The sequence below is a fragment of the Pteropus medius genome, unplaced genomic scaffold (assembly GCF_902729225.1).
Source record: "Pteropus medius unplaced genomic scaffold, Ma_sr-lr_union100, whole genome shotgun sequence".
Lineage (NCBI taxonomy): Eukaryota > Metazoa > Chordata > Mammalia > Chiroptera > Pteropodidae > Pteropus > Pteropus medius.
The window spans coordinates 10104724-10126729 of NW_024352783.1; the positions used below are offsets into that span (position 1 = coordinate 10104724).

General features: G+C 49.4%; 1 protein-coding gene across 14 annotated transcripts in view; it reads right to left on the reverse strand.

Moving 5' to 3' along the window:
• MPRIP (myosin phosphatase Rho interacting protein) overlaps nucleotides 1-22006 on the reverse strand; it is a 146141-nt gene that overhangs the window by 30390 nt on the left and 93745 nt on the right. For 4 of the 14 annotated variants that reach the window (XM_039847594.1, XM_039847595.1, XM_039847596.1 and 1 more), the window contains 9 exons: nucleotides 19915-20140; nucleotides 18570-18729; nucleotides 18216-18368; nucleotides 13686-13830; nucleotides 12743-12856; nucleotides 11062-11118; nucleotides 9741-9809; nucleotides 7280-7411; nucleotides 3050-3159 (listed from right to left, as the gene is read on the reverse strand). In XM_039847594.1, the coding sequence (XP_039703528.1) occupies nucleotides 3050-3159; nucleotides 7280-7411; nucleotides 9741-9809; nucleotides 11062-11118; nucleotides 12743-12856; nucleotides 13686-13830; nucleotides 18216-18368; nucleotides 18570-18729; nucleotides 19915-20140 (1166 nt within the window). Of the gene's footprint in view, nucleotides 1-3049; nucleotides 3160-7279; nucleotides 7412-9740; nucleotides 9810-11061; nucleotides 11119-12742; nucleotides 12857-13685; nucleotides 13831-18215; nucleotides 18730-19914; nucleotides 20141-22006 lie in introns of those variants that run through there. The other 10 variants (XM_039847601.1, XM_039847605.1, XM_039847606.1 and 7 more) reach the window with 8 other exon arrangements.

The following is a 22006-nucleotide window of genomic DNA, read 5'->3' on the forward strand; positions in this document are numbered from 1 at the left end:
CATTCTTCTTCTATCTCTGCTGCAGCTTCTTCAGGGCAGAGAAAGAAAGGACACTCTGCTGTCATTTCCTTGGAGGGAACCCAAACTGGGTTCTGAGAGGAGGTGGGTGGGCAAGAGCCACAGATGGCCTAGAAATTTCCAGCAGGAAGATACTAGGAGGGTCCTCTTACTAAGATGCTGTAGTGGAGCGTCACATGACCCTGTCACCAGGATGATGGAGCATAGGGAGCCCTGCCCAACTTAGAGCCAAGGCCAAGAGCCCTGTGAGAGCATAGCCACTGTCCAACCCCTTCTTGAGGGAGGCCAAACCTGTGGCATGCATGTACTGGGCAGTAATGACAGAATGAATGAGATGAACCACATCCCTTGAAGGGATCAAGGGTTTTTAATAAGCAGAGAACAAATATGGTCTGCGTTTTAAGAAAACTACCCTGGTGGCTGGTGTGATGGATGAATCAGAGTGACAGGCCAAAAACCACTTGTGGACAAATGAGACGAATGGCCTGGGTGGCACCCATGAGCCTGCTCTATGCAGTGGCCCACTTGACAGGTGGAGAGCAGGACACTCAAGGGCACTTCTGCTTACCCAGCAGTGGTCCATGCCTTTTTGTAATTTGCCCCAAAGCAAAGATTCCTGGCAGGGGTGCAGTAGGGGGCATCAATCATGGCAGTGTTAGCAGTGTTAGGCAGGGGTCTCCAGGCTCTTTGGGACCCTCAGCCTGAGGAGAGTGACCTCTGGTCCCACCCAAGCACAGAGTCCTCAGCACAGAGTAGGAAACCACCTGGGACTGCAAGGGCTTGGCATGGGACTCCAGGTAGCACCTGCATTTAAATGGGGGCCAAAGATAAAGAAGCCAGAGAAAGAGGCACCTAAGGAAAAGAGAACAGAATCACCAGCACCCCGTGGGCAGATCCTGGCAGCTGACTAATAAAAAACAAAGTGATTCATAACAGTGGGCCCTACAAGTTTCCAATTTAAGATCACATGTGCATTTGAACAAAAATTCTCCAGAATGGACCTTTTAATACTGCTGAACTGAGAGCAAGATTAGGGTTACAGCCATGTAGGAAATTAGGATGACATGGAAAGCTGGAATTGGCAGCCATGCCAGGACCCATCGGTATCTCCAGGGGAGGAAGCTCCTCCTGGGGCCCCTCAGCTCCTAGATAGGAAGCCCCCTGCAACTCCCCACCAGGCTCAGGGGGCCTACAGTACCCAGCTTGACCTGGCACCTCTGATGTTTATATGTGTTTCTAATATGTTCTTGGGACTTAGCCTTGTAGCACTAAAAAAAAAAAATCCATATTTTTCTCAAATTATAAAAGCCCACACTGAATAAGCACAAAGGCTAAAAACAATCTGGGGAAACAAATGACTCCACTAATTCCAAAGTATGTTCTAGTCAAAAAAAAAACAACTGTCATATCAACCTTCCTACAGAAACAAAATGCCTGGTCCCAATGAACCCACAGTTCCTGCATGGAGCTTACACCTGAGTGCAGAAGGGAAGTGTGCGCGCCAGCCTGGGAGGTGCCACACCTGATCCATGTGGGCACTCAAGTGTACTACAGTGCATTCTTTACACCTGTTCTGAGGCCAAAGCCACAAGCCTGCCCTGAGACGTCCCAAAGCTGACTTTCCCCAGCTTTGGATCCTTAATTTGATGCACAGGGCCAGGCCTCAGTTGAGCAGCCAGGGTTGGCTGAGACACAAACAGCCAGGTGGGTATCAGTAGCCAGGAGAAGCCCTGAGGCCACCTGGTTCTCCCATGTCCAGTGCTAGTGCTACTCTGCCTCTGGAGGGCACACAGTAGCCTTTGGCAGAGAAGCTTGAGCTACCTTTCTTGCTTTGCTATGGGGGATTCCTCACGTGCTCAGAAGGTATTGGGCTTATAAGGCTTTGGCCTCTACTCCTGCAAGGGGAAGAGATCGGGGGCAGCTGCTGAGGATGCAGTGGGACATAGCCACAAAAGGGTGGGAGCTCTTCCTGTATCACCATATAAAGGAGGCTCTCTAGCAACAAACAAGCCATCTCTGCTAACAGGACACCCGAAAGCATATCCCAGTCACCACCTCCTGGTCTTACCAACTCAGGAATAACTAACTATTCTATTCTTTTAATAAATAAAGTAATGAACAATGCCAATAAACACAGGAAAGAACTAAAGAAAAGTTATTTTGGGTTCCTTTCCTTCCTTCTTGTTCAAAGAGGTACAGAATCACTAGGAAGGAGTCAAAGACATGACGAAAATTTGGTATGGCCACAGCTGCCCCAGGTCGCCAAAGAGCATATGGTGAGCACCAGGGTCACCCTGAACGTGACCTCCAATGCAAGAAATACACTTGAGAAGTCAAACTACACATCCTGAAAAGTGTCAAATAGAGTTTCTCAGACCAGGTGAAGGGTCTGAAGCCTGGAGGCGAGGGCAGCAAAGTTCTGGGCATCATGGAATCAGCTCTACACACTGAAAGCGTGTCTTTTAAAATGAAAACCAACAGGTTTCTAACCTTCAGGATCAGAGACGGAAGGTATGCAGTGAGTGAATAACAAGATGTATGAACCAAAGAATGTAAATGTTGGGGAGAAGTTTTCCAACTTAGGCTCTAGCACTGAGTTTCAGTTTTTCCCAATTACACAGAAATCCAACAGCTGTAGGAGTGAGGTGAAAAGACCAAGAAAAAGAAATGCTATGATGGCCTATGAATGCAGCCTGCAGGGCTGCCTTCATCCAACCAGAGCATAGCCGCCAGGGAGGCTCCCGTACCAGAGAGAGAGTCTCCCATTAAGTTCAGTTCTAACAGTGGCACAAATGTTACTTTTGTGGCTACACTGACCAGGCTTAAAGGAGGAAAGGTAACTGGAGGCAGAAAAACAAGGAAGTTAAAAGACAAATGAGCAGGGGCCAGCCAGCAGTGGAACAAAGGAGGGAAGGAAGGCTGTGCTGGGCCAGGCATAGAGCTCAGGTACCAGAAGAAGGACTAATCTAAAAAAGAGTGAGGCAGTGACCACTGGGGAAGGCAGTTCTTTTGGTTACCCCAAATGCCTTACCTCGTCACATCTGGGGCAGAGGTCGGGTGGACATGCTTCATGATTGTCTGTATCCAATTCCGCCGGATTCCAGATGTCATAGCAGAGAGGGTGAACTCGCCTTCCTTTGTCTACACAAAAGACAAGGCGTTATCAGTGACCACTGTCACCTCTTTGCCCCCAAAGGAAATACTATAAGGAGGACTGTGACCAAGTGGCCATCTTAGATGCACTATGTGTGTCCCCTCTTGTGATAAACAAGACCTGGAGAGCAAAAGAAATAGCAAAGCTGTAGACACTAATTTGCTTTCATGGAAATGGTTAACTTAGGTATCTCCCTCCCTGTCAGATCTAGCAAGCATTTACTAAGTACCTACAACCTCTAGGCACCGAGAAGACTTTCTCTGCTCTTTAAGGAACTCACAGATTGAAGGGAAGGAGAGAGTGAGAGCATGTGGGGAACAGTGGAAAAGGAAGTGCCTATAGCACAATGGGGCTGAGCTGGGCCTTATGAGGTGAGGAGGGTTGGCAGGTGGACAGAGAAGGGGTGCACGACCTAGGAGTGGGGAACAGTGCAAGCCTAGGCCCAGTACCATGCAGCAACGCTCATCAGGCACATGGAGACCAGGGAGAGGACAGTGACAAGCATGAAACTGGGGCCTGATGGAAGCCTGTCTGTTGGGCTGAGAAGCAGGGAGACCTGCTGTGTGGCTAGGGCAGTCATCCAGGTGATCAGAATTAAGGTAGTGGTGGTGATAGAGAAGAGGGAGGGGAGCACTGTAGGACAATTTCTAGACCCCTTAACTTGGATGAGCTGGTGGGACATCAGACAGGAGCATTTTGTGGTGGGGGACAGTGCGTAGATAGGAGGAGAAGGGAGCCAGAGGGAGGAGGCAGCATGGCCAGCAAGGATGTGGAGTAAAGAGTGGCCTCTGGGACAAGATTCCTGCATCCCTAAGGGCCCCTGCCCCGTACCACCTGAAAAGGGGAGGAGCGGAAAACACGGGTGGCAGTCTGCATGGAGTACATTTCCCTGCTTCTGAACCTACAGGATCCTGTCTCAGAGAAGTGAGGGTGTCAGTCCAGTTCTTTAAGCCAGCAGTTCCCAATCTTTTTGGCACCAGGGATCGGCACTCCTATGAGAATCAAAGGCCTGATAGTCTGAGGTAGAGTTGAGGCGGTGATGCTAGCGCTAGGGAGTGGCTGCAAATACAGATGTAGCTTTGCTCACTTGCCCGCTGCTCACCTCCTGCTGTGAGGCCCAGTTCCTAACAGGCGATGGACTGGTACTGGTCCATGGCCTGGGGTTTGGGGATCCTTGCTTTATGCTCAGGCTACTCAGAAATGAACTCCTGAGACATGTCAGGAAATTAGCTTTTGAGAAATGAAATTACCAAGAAAGTTTTGGGATAGGTACTGGCATGGCCAGGGACCAAAACACAAGAGACCTCATGATAGACTTGAGTGCTGCAAACCACAACTTGGACTTGATCTCATCTCCCACCTTGGGCCTCCACCAGCATGCCACAGTCAGAGACAGCCCACAGCCCGTGGTTCATCTCTCCTTTGGTTTTCCCTCGCTGTACATTGAGGGTAGGGGCATGGACTTCGAGCTTTCTGAAGCACTGGCCTGTCATGCCCCAGCCCTCCCTGTGTCCCCAAGACCTGCTCACACTCATCTTGGGGTCCTCTGCCTCCTCCCACTCCCAGATGTGGGTGTTACTGCCGTCTGATCTCAGTAATCTCCATGTTCTCTCTCATGACCTCATCTCTCACCTCTAGTAGGCTCTTTCCCAACTGTAGGTCCACACTCCGTGGCTGTCTGTCATGTTCTAGAGAGCCCATCATGGCCTGAAACATACCACCAGCCAGAATTCCAGAAGCTCTACCCCTTCTGTGAAGTCACCTCTGCTGCCCAAATTTTGCACAAGGCTCACCATGCTCTGGGGCACAAGACCTCATACCTGCCTCCTCCCTGACCTGGCCAGAGCCACAGCCCATGTGTACTTCCTCCACAGTGCCTCTCAGATGCCCCTTTTTTGTTCTGCCTACCACCACTGTGCCAGCCTTCTTGGCCTCCTGCCTCCACCTTCGCCTCCTTTCTAACAGCCCACATGCCCTGCTGGATGTGTCTTACTAATGCACAACCTCCTCATGTCTTCTAACACATTCCAGTGCTTTCTACAACCTCAGGACAAGACTGACTTCTGATCCAGCACTAAGCTCTCTCATAGGTGTCACTAGATCTTATGGCTGGGCTGGGGACATAGCACACTCATTCTTCCAGCCTTGCTTCTCAAAATACTAAAGCTCCCTAGTGACCTGGGCTGAGACCCCGCCCACACACATACACTGAGAGCAATCTCTCCTGCTCTAGACCCTTTGGTACATGGGGCTCATGAAAAAGCATCAGAACTTGGGATAAGCTCCCTGTCCCATGGTAAAGTGAAGAAGGGCAGACTGATGGTTGAGATAACAAGGAGAGCAAACTGCATGGTTAAGACACTAGAATAACTAAGTCATAACTTGCTAAGTGATAGGAGCTACTTAAGTGACAAGTCACCTTTTACTTTAGGATGCCCTGCCCAGGGAAACCTGCTTTTTAAGATGGGGAAGTAAGGGTAAGGGAGGGGGATTCAGTGTAAGGCCCAGAAAGCCAGAACTCACTTCTGTCTCCAATGCTGTCCAGAGACAGGAGGCTCAGATCTAGCTCACTGAATGTTTGTTCCTCTTGGAGGGACCAGGAACAGAAGAGCATGATAGCAGGGCAGGTGGGGCCCTAAGATCCACAGACTTGCATCTTGGCCCTGATGCCAGGGCCATGTACCCCACATAGAGAAAATGCCATGACCAGCAGCCTAATGGGCTGGTGGCTGGATTTCTCTTTGTAATGAACATACTGGCTTTTGGGTGTGAACCTCAGTCTCCTCTAAGTTTGGTTAATATGAGTCAGTCTCAATGTTCCTGATCTATTCTGAGTCCAGTGACACAACTGAGTTTTTGGGCCCAAAGATCTGAGGGTAAAACCCTGTCAAACTCCCCACTGGAGTTTCTGGCCCCCTGTGAGGAACCAAGTCCCAGCGACCAGCCTCTGTAGTGGCAGCTGTCTTTCAGGCGATTCTCTACCTATCACACATTCATAAGGCTCTTGTGAGCAAATAATTAGCTTTGCTCAAACAAAGTTCTGGTCTTTGTCCTGACTCCTGGGAAGTAATCTCTGAACCCTTGTCATTCTGGGTAGGGGCTGGCCACGCAAAAAGACCAGCCATGATGTGGAATGGCTGGGGCTTTGGGCCATGTGAAATCAGCCGACCTCTCAGGGGAGGGCTATAGATTAAGTCTGACCATATGGACATGACTCAATCCATCAGGACAGTTATGAAACCTCAATAAAAATTCTGAACACCGGGCTTATAGGGAAGCTTTCTGGGTTGGAAGCTCTGTGTATCACCACACAGCAACACCAGAGAGAAACATGTCCCTGAGGACATGGAAGCTTATGTTTAAGGTCCTCCCAGTCGATTCTCTAGGCATCTCTTCCTTTGGCTGGTTTTGACTTATATCTTTCTGTTATAATAAACCGCAATTGGTAAGTACAGTGCTTTCTTGTGCTCTGTGAGTTGTTCTGACTAATTCTTGAACCTGAGGATGGTTTGGGGTACCCCAGAATTTGCAGTTGGTGTCAGAGGGCAGATGTGCCCTAACCTTGAGCCTGGCTAACTCTGGGTAGCCTCAAGCCACCAACTTTAATTAAATGGCCAATGAGAACTGTCTTATTTATCTAACCAGATTTTTGTTGGAGGGCTTGTCTAAGCCCCTAAGATTGTGGGGGGAGAAAAAGACTTTCATGAATTTTCAAATTCACAACTGAATGAACAAATGAAAGAATTAAGTAAATTAAAACCTAGTATTATGAGATTTAAATAATTAACACTTTCATTCTTATTCCTCATATCCCACACATCCTTCCAACTGTTCCAAACTCTAGTATTTTTTAAAAAAGAAAAAGAATCTTCAGTAACAAAAAGTTTCTAAACAGTCTTGAAAGATGCTAATGTCTAATTTTTTGCTCAGATCACAAATTGGGGGTAGGAGTCAGGTGCCACAAGACAGAGGAAGGAAAATGACAAGGCACCAACACTGACGAGAAAGAACCAAGCACAGGAAGTCAGCTCTGCCCACAAGTGTCCCTGGACTACGCCATCAAGTTCTCAGAAAAACATCCCAGCCATTCAAGCCTGTATCCCCCACCTCTGTATCAAGCCTGTTTCCAAACTCCATCCCTGTGCTCACATGTATCTGAAAGCCATAATTTCTCTGGACTGGATATTCCGTGACATTACAACACGTAGACAAGTCAATTTCCCCATCCAAGTCGGCTGCCTGCAGAGAGAAATGAGAAGACCTTAGAGATTTAGAAATAAAAGTCAATACCAGATGAACAAATAACCATCACTTTGTGTGTTGGCCTTATTTTTAATGGGCATATACTCTCACAAGTGAGGACACAACCTATCCTACACTATCTGGAAACACTGATGCCACCATTTTCCAATGTGTATCCTGCTAAATATATCCCCATGCAGGTTAAGTTCTCAAATGTGCTGATGTTGGAACTTCTTTACACTTAAAAACTGAGGACCTCAAAGAGTTTCATGTGAGCTTTATCTATTTACTATACTAGAAATTAAGTTGAAAAAAATAAATGAATAAGCCCATTTCATTTTTTAATAAAAATATTATTTAAAAAATTAGTGATAAGAGTATTGTTCAAACTTATACAAATCTCTTTAATATCTGGTTTCACATATCTGTTTCTGCACTCAGTCAATAAATATGTTGTTTTGGTTGAAGCATCTGAAGATAGTCTGGCCATATAAGAATATGGAATTGGAAAGAAAAGGCAGACATATTTTAATAATCTTTTCAGATAATTATGGCTATTTTTCTTCGATAAGTGGTAGCTTCTTAAAGGTTAACTGCAAAGTGCAACCTGAATCATATCAAGGAACTTTCTGTAATCGGCTACATTAAAATCCATGGTTTTACACCCTGCCCTTTGAATGGGTCTTTTACCTATGCACAATTGTGTAACATTATGTATTGATCATTTGGAAGATAGTGACTTATACACGTCTTCCAAACGTTGATATATCTCATTAAACAAGATCAACTATCACATCTGTTAGTATCACATCTATTTCGTTCGGAGAGTCTGTAAGTAAAGGGAAGCTATTATGTTTATGACGGTGAATACAAGTTTTACAAAGTTCTAAGTTTTGCTTAAAAGCTCATCTTATCATCACTGGCAACATATCCTGTCAGTTGTTTTCCTAAAAGATATAGGCTCACTTGGTTCATTTTCAAGAAAATGTCTGCTAAACACCCAAACTGAATGAGAATTGTCAGTTGTTCTTTCAAGTAAAGACTATTCTACAAAGAGAAACTGCTAGTTAATCTGCAGTGCAGAGGGCAAAAGTGTTTCCCCACAAGGCAGCTTACTTCCCATTTTGAATCACAGAATATTAAAAAGATGGATATTCAAGGATTGAGAGTTAATAAAATTAAGTAACTTTTACTGTTATAGAGAGGCACTTTCTTTAACATTGTGAGTGTGTGGTAGTGAGGAACATGTCACTGCTAGCCACCTGCTGTTGCAGTCTGTGACTGGGCTAAAGCACCAACAGTTTCACTTACTACTGCTTTTGCCATTAGTGCAAATGTGAATACAATGAAAAAAGCAAACAGCATCTTAGTTTTATAATAATAGTTTTGAGTATCCCAGCCTCCCTGAAAGTGTCTCCAGGGGTCTGTACCCCAAACTCTGAGAACTGCTGGTCTATGCATATACAATCAAACACTTACACATGCTCCTGTGTTCCCTGATATTAGGCACCACCAGAGGCCTGCCACCCACACTAGTCTATACTTACCTGTATCACTAATACCTTTCCACTGCAGCCCACAAAGAACTTAGTATTTTTTAGGTTCGGGGTATGTAAATTTAACAAGACCCCTTAATGATAGATATTTAGGTTCTTCTCAATCTCCTGCTATTACAAAACTACAGAATGATTAACCCGGGATATATATCTTTTTCTATATATGGATATAGCTGAAGGATTCCTGGAGTTGCAAGGGAAAGGTTAGGAACAAAGACTTGTTAAATTGCTCAAAAGAGATGATTTTTTTGTTGGTGAGGAAAAAGAACCCCTTCTGGTTGGTCTTTCATCATGGAATCAAGACTGTGAGCTGGGCCAACCAAGTTCATTTGCCACATCCCATCCTTATCCAGGAGATAAGGGACAAGATTTAGTTCAAAAACTCAATTCACCACAAAATCTCTTTGTAGAAAAACAAAATTGCTCATCCTGAGTTTTAAAATAAGACATCTTTCAGTGTTTTTTAAAGAATAGATTAAAAAAAAAAGTCGCTCAAACTCACTGAACCTAGATGCCTAAAGCAGGGCCTCAAAAGACCCCAACATTCAAGGCAGGAACCAGTCAAGAGACCATCAAAAGCTGATCATGATGCGCTCAGACTTCCCTCGAGATTTGCACTGGTAACCCAAGATACCAATGTGGATACCCGTCAACAGACAGAGGGAACTTCAGCTCAGGAGAAGCAGTAGTGTTAGGGAGCCTCAGGCTCCCAGATGACACCTGAACACCTTCAGCTGTCTCCACAATGGGACCAAAGCCAAGACACTCACCTCCTCAGCCACTGAGTCCCTGTAGTATCTCAGGCTTTGATCAGCAAGGACAAACCAGTGTTTCTTCCACTAAAATGGAAAGGAAAAGAGACTCAACTACCATGAAGCACACTAGACTTCTGCGGGCACCTCCCAGAGCACAGGTAAAGCAGAGGGCAGGCAGTCCCTCCCACAAGTGGCAGACAAACACAGAGGATTCTGCTCAGGCTGTAGGCAGCCATGCACACATGATCTCAGGGTGCTTGCTAAGCCTTGGCTCCCCAGTGACAAGGCAGCAGGGAGAGCTGGGGTGGGCCATGGGCTCTCTGTAACCCACAGTGGTGTGGCTGGTGAATAGCGCTCTGAAGTCCTCAATCTCAACTCCAGAGGTTGCAGAGAAGGGGCTGGGCCCTCAGAGCTGAAAGGTGCTATAAAAACAGCATCTCAATCCTAAGGAGGCCACCTGTGAACCGTAGCCACTGGCTGGTTAACCAGAGGGGCACGCCCACCTGCAGCTAGCAGGAACAAACCAACCAGCCAGATTCCCAAGTCTTCACTGTGAATAGCAAGGAGGGAGACTTGAGTCTTCAGGCAAGGCCAAGAGGATTGATACAGAGGAGAGAGAAAAAGAGGGTGTTTCAGTACAGCTGCTCAGGAAGCCGGTGGGAGAGCATGGGGGGTTTGGGTTTAAGGGGTCTCTCCATATGACCTAGTTGGCTCCTCTTCATACCTCCTTGGAGGTCTGGCCTTCCAACCCCAACCAGGATCAAGGTGGGGCTGGCAGGTCCTGCTGCAAATGACTCTTCCTGCTTGAATCTGATGGCAAGAATGTATCACTCTGGCCCTCCCAGGACTGCAGCTGAGTTGGTGTCTCTTACAGAGTCTTGCTATCCTCAGCTGCTATCTACTTGGCTGCCTTATATGCAAGCACAAGCCAGCCCTACAAATCAGAGGCTTTTCTTGTCCCTGGGAAGCCTGGGCTCTCAGGAAACTTTTAGGAAAGATAAGCAGGTAGGGAGCTGATGTTGGAGAATATCCCTGTAGCCTGAGGCCAAGATTGCTCTAGATGTAGGAGAGTAATCTATAGCACTGGCAGTAGCCAGGCTTAGCTGGTGCCTTTCCAGAAGCCCCCGCACCCACTGCAGAAATGAGGGTGGGGCTGTGAACTTCCACTTCTTTAAGGAGATGGGGGTCTTGGCCACAGTTCTTGTCCATGAGACCAGGGGGTGTGCCGGAGGTGAGGGATGGAGCCAGTGCTCACAGACCTGCAGGGGATAAGGCCAGCTCAGCCTCACATCTGTTCCCCAGCCTCTCAGAAACCACAACAGCTCTGCACACTAACCTGGCCATCCTCGTACTGCTTGGTCAGCCAGCCTTTCTTGAAATTCAGCAGGTCAGGCTGAGAAAGGGAAAAAAAAGGAACAGTTCAGAGGAAAGCACTATGGTATTCCAGTAGTGGGCAAAGGGTGACTGATGGAGCAGACATTTTTGTCCAGATGAAGTGGGCACCAGGAAAAGGGGTTTCTTCACCTGCCAGAAAAGCCTGTATGGGCCCTCTTTGTCCCAGTGGGTGCTGCACACAGCCTCTACACAGGCATGCACATCTTTGAGGAAGGAGATGCTGGGCTGCGCAGGCATTGAGAAGGGGAGATTTTAGACTCATTGCCTTGTGAGCAGTAGCAGCTGGGCTGCCTGGTGCTCTGAGACAAGCTCTTGCTCCATCTGCCTGGGAGGCAGGAAAGAAGGATCCAGATGGAGAGTCACTGAGTGTTTTATGTGAAGGGGAAGGTCTGCAGTGACGGCTAAAAGGAGAATTCAGAAATTCTTGCAGAAGCCACAGGAAGTCTAAGAGAGAAAGACAGAGCAAAAGACCAAGAAGCAGAGACCACGTCTAGTATTGAGTCAGACGCGGGAGCAACTTTGCCAAAACCCTCAGGCCATTTATCTGTACCAGGATGAATCTCAGCCTCCGTATCTCTATAATGAGAAAAACCAGGCCAACAGACAGAAAAGCAGGGGTGCAGGCCTGCCAGCAGGGTTTGAACAGGGTGCTTTCCCTGCTGGTCCCTCCTATACCTGTGCCATTCAGACTCGTTGAGACCACCTGCAGCCCACCTGGATCCTGCTTGCATTTTACATCTGGATACCTGCAAGGCTGGTGCCTCAAAGAGACATGGATCATTCTTCTCATCCCATCTGCCCTCTACTTTTCTAAAGCCATCTTGACCAGAAATGAGCTGTGACATCTTTTTGTATTCCAGGGACTGGGAGGGAGTTAAAATAGGTGTGAAGTGGCAAGACAATGACCAGCTTCTGCTCCAAACCCTTGAGCAAAACCCAGAACTCAAGGAAAAATTAAACTTCCTCCAGGTAAGAAACCTCCTGTCCTTGCTCCAGTTTTGTGTCAATTTGGTTGGTGGCTCACTGCCCCTTTGGGGAAGAGGTGGCATCAGCCCTAGGCTCCTCAGGAGTCTAAGAACAAAAGCAGAAAGGAGCCCCAGGTCACCATGTGAGCAGCTGTCTTTCAACCCCAGGGCCTCTGGCGTGTCACTGCTGGCAGGGGTGATGGTACTGCCTGGACTCCCTCCGACCACTCCCTACCTGTATCCTCCCTGCTGTAGCTCAAATGATCTGGAGCAAATGCCTGTTTTCCCTCTGCAGTGAAAATCCCATGAACAAGGCAAGTGCTCCCAGCAAAGGAGGGCCCTCCTGTCTCCAAAATGTCACAGAAACAAATACCCAAAATAAGATGAGGTTCTCTGCTATGGCCCTGATCTTCTGGAGTCAGGATTCCACTGCCTGGCCAGGGGGCCTCTTCCACTGGGGACCTCAGAGCTCAGGATGCTCATGTAGCCCAGAAAAGGGTAAGAAACAGGGCAGCTGCTTCCCATGCACAGACATGAGGGCCTGTGCACAGAAAGGACAGCCAGCGCAGATGCACGGACAGAAGCAGACATCGACCTCAAGTGATACAAGCAGCAGGAGCAGTCTCCAGGCCTTGGTGCACGGGCGCCTGGGCTCACCGTCAGGGAGGACTCCGTGGACCTCCTGTCCAGTGACTTGGCTCTTCGGTGTGGAGACAGGGGGGAAGCTGACGCATCCGGGAGAGGAGCTGTGGGGGCTTCGCTGGGGAGGTCCTGTGGCAGAGAGCAGCCACCAGTCAGTACAAGCGTCAACTCAGGCAGGGAACAGGGAGTCCAGCAGCCAGAGCTGTGGGAGGATTGGGAATGTAGGGGCCTTGTTCTCAAGTGACAAGAGTGCTCTGTCTTTGCTAGGGCGGGGACAGGAGCCTGCATCCCAGATTCCCCATCCAGTGCCTTCCTTTGTTTCACAATGTGGGTTCTGAGCTACCCTGGCTGTTAGAGCAGTCCTGTCCTTCAGATGCACCTGCATAGTCACTGTTACTCTCCTGATCTTGCCCTGCCCCTTGCTTCTTGGGGTCACAGAAGGAAGAGCCCTTAGTTCTGTGGCTGCGAGCAGAGCAGGAGGGCACCTCAGAAGCTCACAGAGAAACTGGGGAGCAAGATGAAGATTGGACACAGCAGGGCCACAAGAGTTGGGCAGGCTGCCTGGGAGGAGGAGGATGGGAAGCGGAGTCTACTTTGTGGACTAAGCAGAGAAATGAGGGCTGTGGTCACCACTTGGAAGAAAGAGGAAGAAAAGTGTTCAGGCTTGTGGCTGGGCTACCTCGGAGAGGAAGAGAGAGGCTCTAGGTAGTACCGAGGATCTAAGGCTTGTCAGAACAGCCTTTAGCAGAGATGAAATTCTAAAAGAAAGATGCAGAGGACAAGACTTGTCCTTAAGAAGTTCACTAATTGGAGAAGGAGATGAGAGACCAAAGCAAACAACTATGAAAGGAGAGTGGAAAGCCTAGCAAAAGTACAACCAAGTGTGTGCTGGGGGCCTCGAAGGGAAGAGTGGGACCATGTTGGGCCCACAAGGCACTGTTCAGGCCTCCGTGCTCACCCGCTTCCTGGGGAATGCCCTCTTCTCACTGCGGCCTTGGCGAGTATCGCTTGATGGTGAAGGCCCAGCTGACAAGTTGGTCTCCATGTGTTCTGTTGCCTTCTCAATGTCCAAGGACTCAAATTTCTCAATTACTTGAGACCTCCTACAAGAGAGGACATGAGCCCTGCTGGGAGAGACAGGGTTCCCCTACAGCCCGAGACAGGCTTGGTCTCATTGCAGAAGGACTCGTTTGGCCAACACCCCCACACCTGGCCCATGCCAGCCATCCCTGGACCTTCCCTTCCACAGGGCGTATAGGCTGTGCATACAGCAGTTGACTAGTTCACCTTTGACACCCCTCCCTGAACTCTCTTTACCCCTACTGTGGAAGGTAGAGCCGTGCAGGGCCTGGCAGCAACTCATGTGCAAGGGCCTTTCCTTCTGCCAAGTCTGTCCTTGCCTTCTGCCCTCCCAAACCTAATAATGGAAGTCCCTGCATGGTCTGTTGTGTTGATACACTTGGCAATCACATAGCTCATCACCAGGCATCCTCTCCTGAGCCACAGACATGATCATAAGGCAACCACCACCTTGGAGGGGGATGACCCCATCCTCATTGAATTCCTAGCAGATCATGATGCAGCCCCCACCCCAAGGCAGTCAAAATTTAGCAAGAAAAAGGGCCATGAATTAACATTGTTTCTGCCAACAGTAAAAAGAATCAAAAAATAAATTAAAACAAAAACAAAGCAAGTTGATTTCGTGTGAAAGGGCTGGTGGCATCATCAGGCCATCTATGGCTGGAGACGGAGCTGAGATGGGAGCGAAGCAGGCGGAGGAAGGGCGAGTAACGTCACACAGCGACACAGCAGGAGAAGGTGGAGAGGGGCAAGACCTGAAAGAAAATAAGGCTGGAAAATGAATAAACAGAAAAAGACGGCTTTTTAAAATCAAATAATGGTACATCAAAATTATCCAAAGAATTAAAGAAAAAAAACCCGAGGTGATCACTGAGGAGGAGAGACCATCCTTGTCTGAGTCACGAAGAGTCAATGAGGTGGGTGTGAGCATGGGTGCTTGGGTCTTGGACACTGACACGTTGCAGGACCAGAGGCCCGTCTTCCCACAGGGACACCCAGGCAAGTGTCCTGAAGTCATCTCTCAGGGAGCGGTTTACTTGCATTTTGGACAAGTGGTGGATAGTTGAGGGGAAGCGAGTGAAGGGCCTCTGAGCCTAGAAAACTAACTAAAATCTAACTCTAAGAAAAAAAAGAGGAAACGAGCTCAAAACTTGAAACATTTCTCCCTCAGAGGTTAGCTTTTTTTAGGGAGAATTGCCAACAAATATTGATCTCCTAGGGATTCTTCAAGGAAGGCTTAATACCAGGGGCAGAACTCTTGGGGAACCTGAGCTCTCTGCTTCTCCCTGTGCTTCCACAAGAAACGTGGGCACCCCACTATACACTAAGCTTCTATGGAGTCTTCTCCAGGAAAGGAATTTGTTCCCAGGCCAGCCTGCCAGAACCAGCAGTGCAGGGTGGCTGAGGGAGGGCAGCAGGAGAGGGCGTGTGTCTGAGCGCAGGAAGCTACGGCAGAGGCAGGAGTTCCTGGAACCATAGGAAGCTCTTGCAAGTGCTCAGCCTGGTCGGGCGGTGAGGCATCCCCCATGCCCGACTGTCCTGGTGAGGTCTGGATAAGATTCCAGGCCTACTCACAAGTCTAGGTGCCACCACTTGCTGAACAAGAGCCCCTTCAACTGAGCCCAGGGCCTAGAAAGCCCCAGGAAAGCTGTGAGAAACAGTTCCTGGCCAAGTCACATGCGAATTGCATGCTGCAGGACTGCCAGGGCTGTGAAGAGAAGAGTCAGACAAGAGAAGAGGAAAGCGGCACTTGCTGCAGCCTCTACACACAGAAGGGGCTCAAGTGAGGTCAGCCACATTTACTTTGCAAAGTGGGAAGTTTTTAACTTGGTTCCCTTGAAGTACTACAGGTGTGGCCACAAATGCCTCCCTGGGCTGGCTGACAGCACAGAAAGGAGGCGCTGTACCTCTGCTTGGCTGACCTTTCCAGGTTCCTAGCCTAGGGGCAGGTAGGACTACACGGGAGCTGGCCCTGGTATCGTCACCCATAGTTCAACTAGGGCCATGGCCTCCCCATGCTTGCTCAGCAGCAACTCACCATCCAAGAAATGTTTTAAAGGCTCTGGAGCAAGTCTGAAAAGCAGAGCTGGTTGGCCCACAGAGGACTGCTTCAGGGCCATGGCTTCTCAGGAAACTAAGCCCTGTCATCACCCAGCCTGGCTCCTGGGAAGGCCTAGTTTGTTCTGGGTAGCTGTGGCCAACAACTTGCCAATGTGGAGTTCTGCTCTATTCAACTCAGAGACAGGAATCCAATCAAGCACAGCTACTCAGGCCAGAGAGCAGACCTCTCAAAGTGACATCAGCCAGCCAGATGTTATCAAGGGCAGTAAGAAAGTGATGTTACAGTGTTAGGATGCAGAGCTGGTGGGTCCTAGGGGTGCCAATACCAGGTGAAAACCCATCCCCATGGTGGCAAAGAGCATGTAGAGAGCAAAGCCTCAGAGATGCCATCCACCCCAGGCCACCAGACAAGAACGAGTTCAAAGCCAAGCAGGTATGCTAAATGTTAAATCTCTGATCTGCTGCTAAACCAAGGGCATGGCTGCCACACAGAAGCCTTCACGACATGCGGCCTGCCCACAAGCCAGTGCGAAGCCTCCCCAACCACAGCTGCTGGCTTACTAAATCTCTGGCAAGTCCCTTTATTTATATATTTCCTTAATTGCTTAAAGGACCCAGTCCTGGGTCACATCATGGGAGCAGGGCCTTCTCAGTTAAGGGCCCAGCTAGATGTGTGTCCTGGCTCCACTGCTCCAGGCTGTTCCTGCGAGGAGCTACCCTGATTCTGGGCTCCTATGTCTGTATCTACACACTAGGGATGATGATGCAGGCATCTCACGAGAGTACTAAAGAAACAAGAAGCCAGCCAACTGCTTGGCAGGCACCTCCAAGGCAAGAGGTCAGCTTCTCTCTTCCTCGGAATTAGGTATATTCTGTTGTCTTCTCTTTTTAAGACCAAATACTCTACGTGTCTTTTCTTTATCCTGGCGGTTAACCCACAGGTCCACAGGTCCTTTCTATCTGGGACACGTGGGTGAGTATTAAGAAGAGAAGGGAGCACCTTGAGAGGAATCCATTGCCACCCTGGCCTGTCCCCACAACATGTCCCAGCTATGAGCTTTACTTAGGCTTTGGAGGAGCGACGAGAATACTCTGTGAATACTTCTGGAACTTAGGCCTGAACTTCTCTTTCAGAAAGGGAACTTCTTTGGGAACCTAATGAAACTATGAATATTTTTCCCCTGGCAAAATGTACACATAGACTCTCAAGTGGTTCAGAGGGGTCTGTGAGCCTCCGGCAGCCTAGAGGTCATCTGGGTAAGAACCCTGTCGTCAGGCAGGTAAACAAAGAAAGACAAAGGCTCTGTTTACAGACTTATTTCGGGCGCAAGCTCCTATTAGAGGAGGTGCTCGGGTGCTCTGGTCCAGACCTGGGCTTAGAGGCCTGAGATGGAACCAAGATCTTTCCTCAGTTCTCTGAAAAGCACAGGGACAGTGGAACAAGGGAAGGGAAGGGCAGAGCCCTCCTCTCCTCAGACCACAGTCGAGTTCTACACCTCTGCCCCTGGTCTTTGTCCTAGGCCCATCGTCCAAACCCCATCTCTCCCCAGGAAAACTCCCCATTTCACATTTCAGCCAAGTCTGGACAAAGAGTGATTCTGCCGGGTACCTGGCAGCTTCACAGGCTGCTTTGGCTGCCCTGTGGCTTTCTGTGGGAGAGAGTACTCAAGGGAGGAACTATGCTGCTACCTTGCCATCCCAGGCATGGCCACCTTCCCTGTTTCTCCTTCCATGCCCTTCACCCATACACATGAGACTGGTAAGGGCAAGCAGAGCTTCTGCCACCACTTGCATCTGTGGGGGTCTTACTGCCTCTGCTGTCTCCTTGGAGAACAGAACTGAGCTAGGAAGGAAAAGATCCAGTCACACATGGCCCAGGCAGCTGAGAACTCACCCAGGGTCTCGGTACTAGGAGATACTCAGAGGGAGCAGCTGGCCCCTTGCCTAGGCTTCTGGGTACCCAGAGATCCTATATTCTGACCACTAGGAGCTGAGTTCTGGAACCAGAGTCCAGGGTCAAGAGGGAAAGGTTCCCCACATGCTCTTAACAGACAGGGAGAATGAGCATGCTCCCCAAGGAAGGTTTAGGGGACACGTGTGTGTGTGTGTGTGTGTGTGTGTGTGTGTGTGTGTATGGCGGGGTAGGGAGAGGGAATATGTGCATAAGAAAATATATGAGAAAAGCATGTAGGAGTATGTAACAGAATATATGAGTGTGTGAGACTGTGTGAGTACACGTGTAAGAAAGAAACAGAGTATATCTAGCAGAGACTGTGTTAAGGGTGTGGGGAGAGAGCCTGTGTGCACGTGTGTGCACATGCATTCAGCTCTCTAATTCCTTCCTTACCTCCGCTCGTTGCCAAACAGACGCGCCACCTCTTCCCTGCCAGGACTCCGGGCCCGAGTCCTATGCTCCAGCCGCCTTTTCTCCATCTGGAAGGCTTCTCGTTGGCTGATCCTGATGGCCTTAGGGATGTCGGCCAGGGTGGCATACTGCCTGCTGGCTTTAAAGGCAAAGGTGCGCCCCAGTCTCTCTGCTTCCCGCCCCCCATCGCTGCTGGAGTCCATATGGGTGGGGGGCCGGCTGGCCACATCCAGGGAGCCGAGGTAGCTGCTGCAGACCATTCGGCTGGGGGGTCGAGGACCTGGGGAAGGAAGGGGATGACCAAGCTCCTGGGAGGGCGGTCTGGGGCCACTATACCTGTTGTTGGGGGTGCTGGGACTGGGAGGGGAGGCTGGCGGGGGCAGCTGCTGCTCCTCAGCCTTCAAGTCCTGTTTGGTTTTCTCCAGGGAGAAGTAGCCGCTCTCCACCCGGACTTTTCTGCCACAGTCCATGCGGTCGCCGATCATGGTGCTCTCCTCTGGAAGAGAGAGTGGGAGGCAAGAGACACAATTAGCCATCTTTGCTTTCTGAGGATGCTTTTAAAAGCTCATGCAGATGCAAATGGGGGGCTTCTCTCTACCTTCATCTTTAAAGGCCAATGTGGTTCCCCAAGGGCAGACACAGGATGGGGAAAAAAATTTCCTTCCCACTGTGCCTCATCCATCTCTCCTTTAACTTGGCTGCCTCTTGATCAGACTGTCAGAGAGGCCCACACTTCTAGTCTGGAGGCTCAGCTGGGAGAACAGGATCCACCTCCACACGACAAAAGATATCCCAACAACTACTTCTGACTAAACATCAAGGACGAACCAACAGCCGGCTAGCCATTCAGTCTTTCAGTACATTTTTGAGGAGAAAAGGGCAGAGGACTTGTATAGAAACCAGGAGTGAACAGACTTTAGATATGGATGGGTATGTGCTACCAAATGAGGATTAAGGCAACTTATGCCCAGAGTTAATGCCAAATGCATTTTGGCCTGAATGAGCTGGGTCAGTCCCAATTGTCCACTCATCTTTAACAATTTGGACAAAGTATAAATGGCAAAAACTAGCCTGTGTTTTGCAAAGCCTTCAAGGGCTTGGAGGAGGGAGGCAGAGACAACTGCCCTTCTTCTGCTCAAGCAACTCCCAAGTGTTAAGTGGAGAAAGCACGGTGATGCCAGCTGTTTCCTCTCTGGCACCCTCTTCCCTTACTTCACGCAGGGGCCTGCAGGATGGGACTGTGAGGAGAAAAACAAGACCACCCTAACTACTGCTGTTCTCAGTGGACTTCTAGGGTTAACTAGGCCACAAACACAAAGCGGCCACAATGAACAGGAAGCAGAGGCTTCCTTATACACAGACCTCTTTATAGAGCACTTTGACTCTCATAGCACCTGCTTGGGGATAACAGAGCAGGTGCTGTCCTTTTTTACAGATAAGACTCAAGAGCAGGAGGGGCAAGGCTAAGGCTGGAGCCCAGTATCCTAGTCCCACATCAGGCCACGCTCTGCCTAGGGCTGATGGACACAGAAGGTGAGGAGGCCTGGGGCTCACAACTGGACTGTACAGGCCCCCGAGTGAGCCCCCAGTGCAAGCTCTGGAGGGATAGAGGCCTGTTACAGCATTATGAGGAGGGGCATCAGGACAGGTGAGCACTTGAGCCAATCTGGCCACCACTTACCATCTTTGCTCTCGAGCCCAGGTTCCCTCAGGGTGCTGGCAGTAGGAGGCTGGCTCTGGCTGGGGCTTTGAGCTGGACTCAGGCTGCTGCCATCTGGCTGGTCCTTGGCCCTCATTTCTTCCTGCCAGAGTGTAGATTTGGTGGTGGGGACTTTCTCAGCACTGGGGATGCTGCTGCTGCTGCTGCTGCTGCTGCTGGTGACAGCCATTTTGGCTGGCCCTGGCTCCTGGGGGAGAGAGTGGTGTCTGAGATGTAGGCACAAGAGGACATAGCCCAAGCTGGTGTACAGGTCTTGGGTGCCTGGCTCTTTGGCTATGGGGGAACAGCAAGATCAACTACACAGTATCAGGGGCCCAGAATTCCCAGGAGAGAAGACTCAGAATAGAGACATCCTGGTCAGAGTAGAAGCTCCTTCTGGATGGCACTGTGGCCTTTTCTCCTTTGTAGCTCCAGCCAGCACCCCCAGAGTACCTGGTCCCATGGGCTTCAGGCCATGTTTGGCAAATGCATGGAGCAAAGACTTAGGGTTAATGCTTAGAGTCCCAACACCAAATACATGCAAGTTCTCCTTGCCCACAAAACCAGAGTCCAGAGCAGTGAACTAGGTATTAAAGGCAAGACCAAAAGTGGTTGGCTCAGAGTCTGTCATTCCTAGACTTCTGGGCGTTTAGGACATGAGTACACGGTGAAGAAAGAACACAGATGAATGATACACATGTGTTCACTCAGCATCCATGCCAGGGCCAGCTGTTGGCCTCATCTACTCTCCCATTTTTGTCCTAGAATGCTAAAAGAGAATACCTGGGATACTATGTAGTCATCAGATACAAAGCAAACATACCACTCCAATCTGCACCCACCTTCCTGCCTGCCCGCCCCCCCGCACAAGCTAGATGCGTGCCTGTAGCCAAGAAGGGAAGAGTCTCAATTCCAACTCTCCATCAGGTCAGAACTGGGGCTGCTCTGTGGGAGAAATAGTCATGCAAAAAGCGCTTAGTCAGACATAGGGAGTCCAATTCCAGAGTATGTAGCGAACTTTCACTCAAAACTACAAACTAGAGGCCAGACAAGGGTGGGGCTGGGAAACCCAGCTGCCCTGCAGCACCAGCTTATACCCTGGGCACAAGTCAGTCTCCTATCTAGCCCAAGGTCCTAGGTGCCAGTTGCTGAGGGTGCTACATGGCTTTAGGCCTTTTCAAAAGTGAGGTACATCTCATCTGTTTTCCCTAAAACATGGAGGATAATGTACAAATGCTCACCCTCCCATTCCCATCCCGGTGGCCAAGCCTTATTTTTAGAAATCTACCTTAATCCATCTGTGACTTGGGCCCTTGCAAGGGTTATAGACAACACAGGTTATGTGTATGTGTGCACATGCAGACCCAGTATAACCACCAGTGGGTTATTTATTATAGCCACTGGTGTCAGCTATATGCGGAGCTCTGGCTGGGCACCATACCATCTAGTCCTCATCAACCCACTTTGCAGGGAAGGGAGAGGAGGTGTCACACTTGCATAGCCAGAAAGGAAGAAAGTAGGGCTCCAAGTATTCTCCACCCCTAGGCACTCCTATGAGCAGGAGAAAGGCCCAGGATGGGGTAGGAAAAGGCTTTGCCTTAGATGGGCCTCCAAGATAAGCCCAGATACCAACGTGAGAAGATGGGCATTTGTCTGGGTCCAAAGGTTTCCTTAGCTTTCTAAGGATTCTAGGCCTCATGCAAAGGGTAAAACCAGTATGGTTCTTCCCACAGACCCAAGACACATATAACCTCCTACTGCGTCAGAGCCTTCAGCTGACCCAACTCCAAGGCTGGAGAGTCCCAAGAACTTTGACCTCCTCGGATAAAGTGGACTTCTCAGAAGAAAACAATGATGGTTTCTGACAGTTTCCTGAGAGCTCCAACAGAACCACTGACCCAAGGAGATCCAGCACCAGGGCAACCTGTCCTTCCAAGTCAGCATACTACCCTCATTCCATGTCCCAGCAGTAATGCTTCTCTAAAGTAGAAGCCACTCTAAGTCCCCTGCTATGCCCCCTCCCAACAACCCAGGGCCTTCTGCTCAAAGGCCAGAGGCCAGAAGCCATCCACAG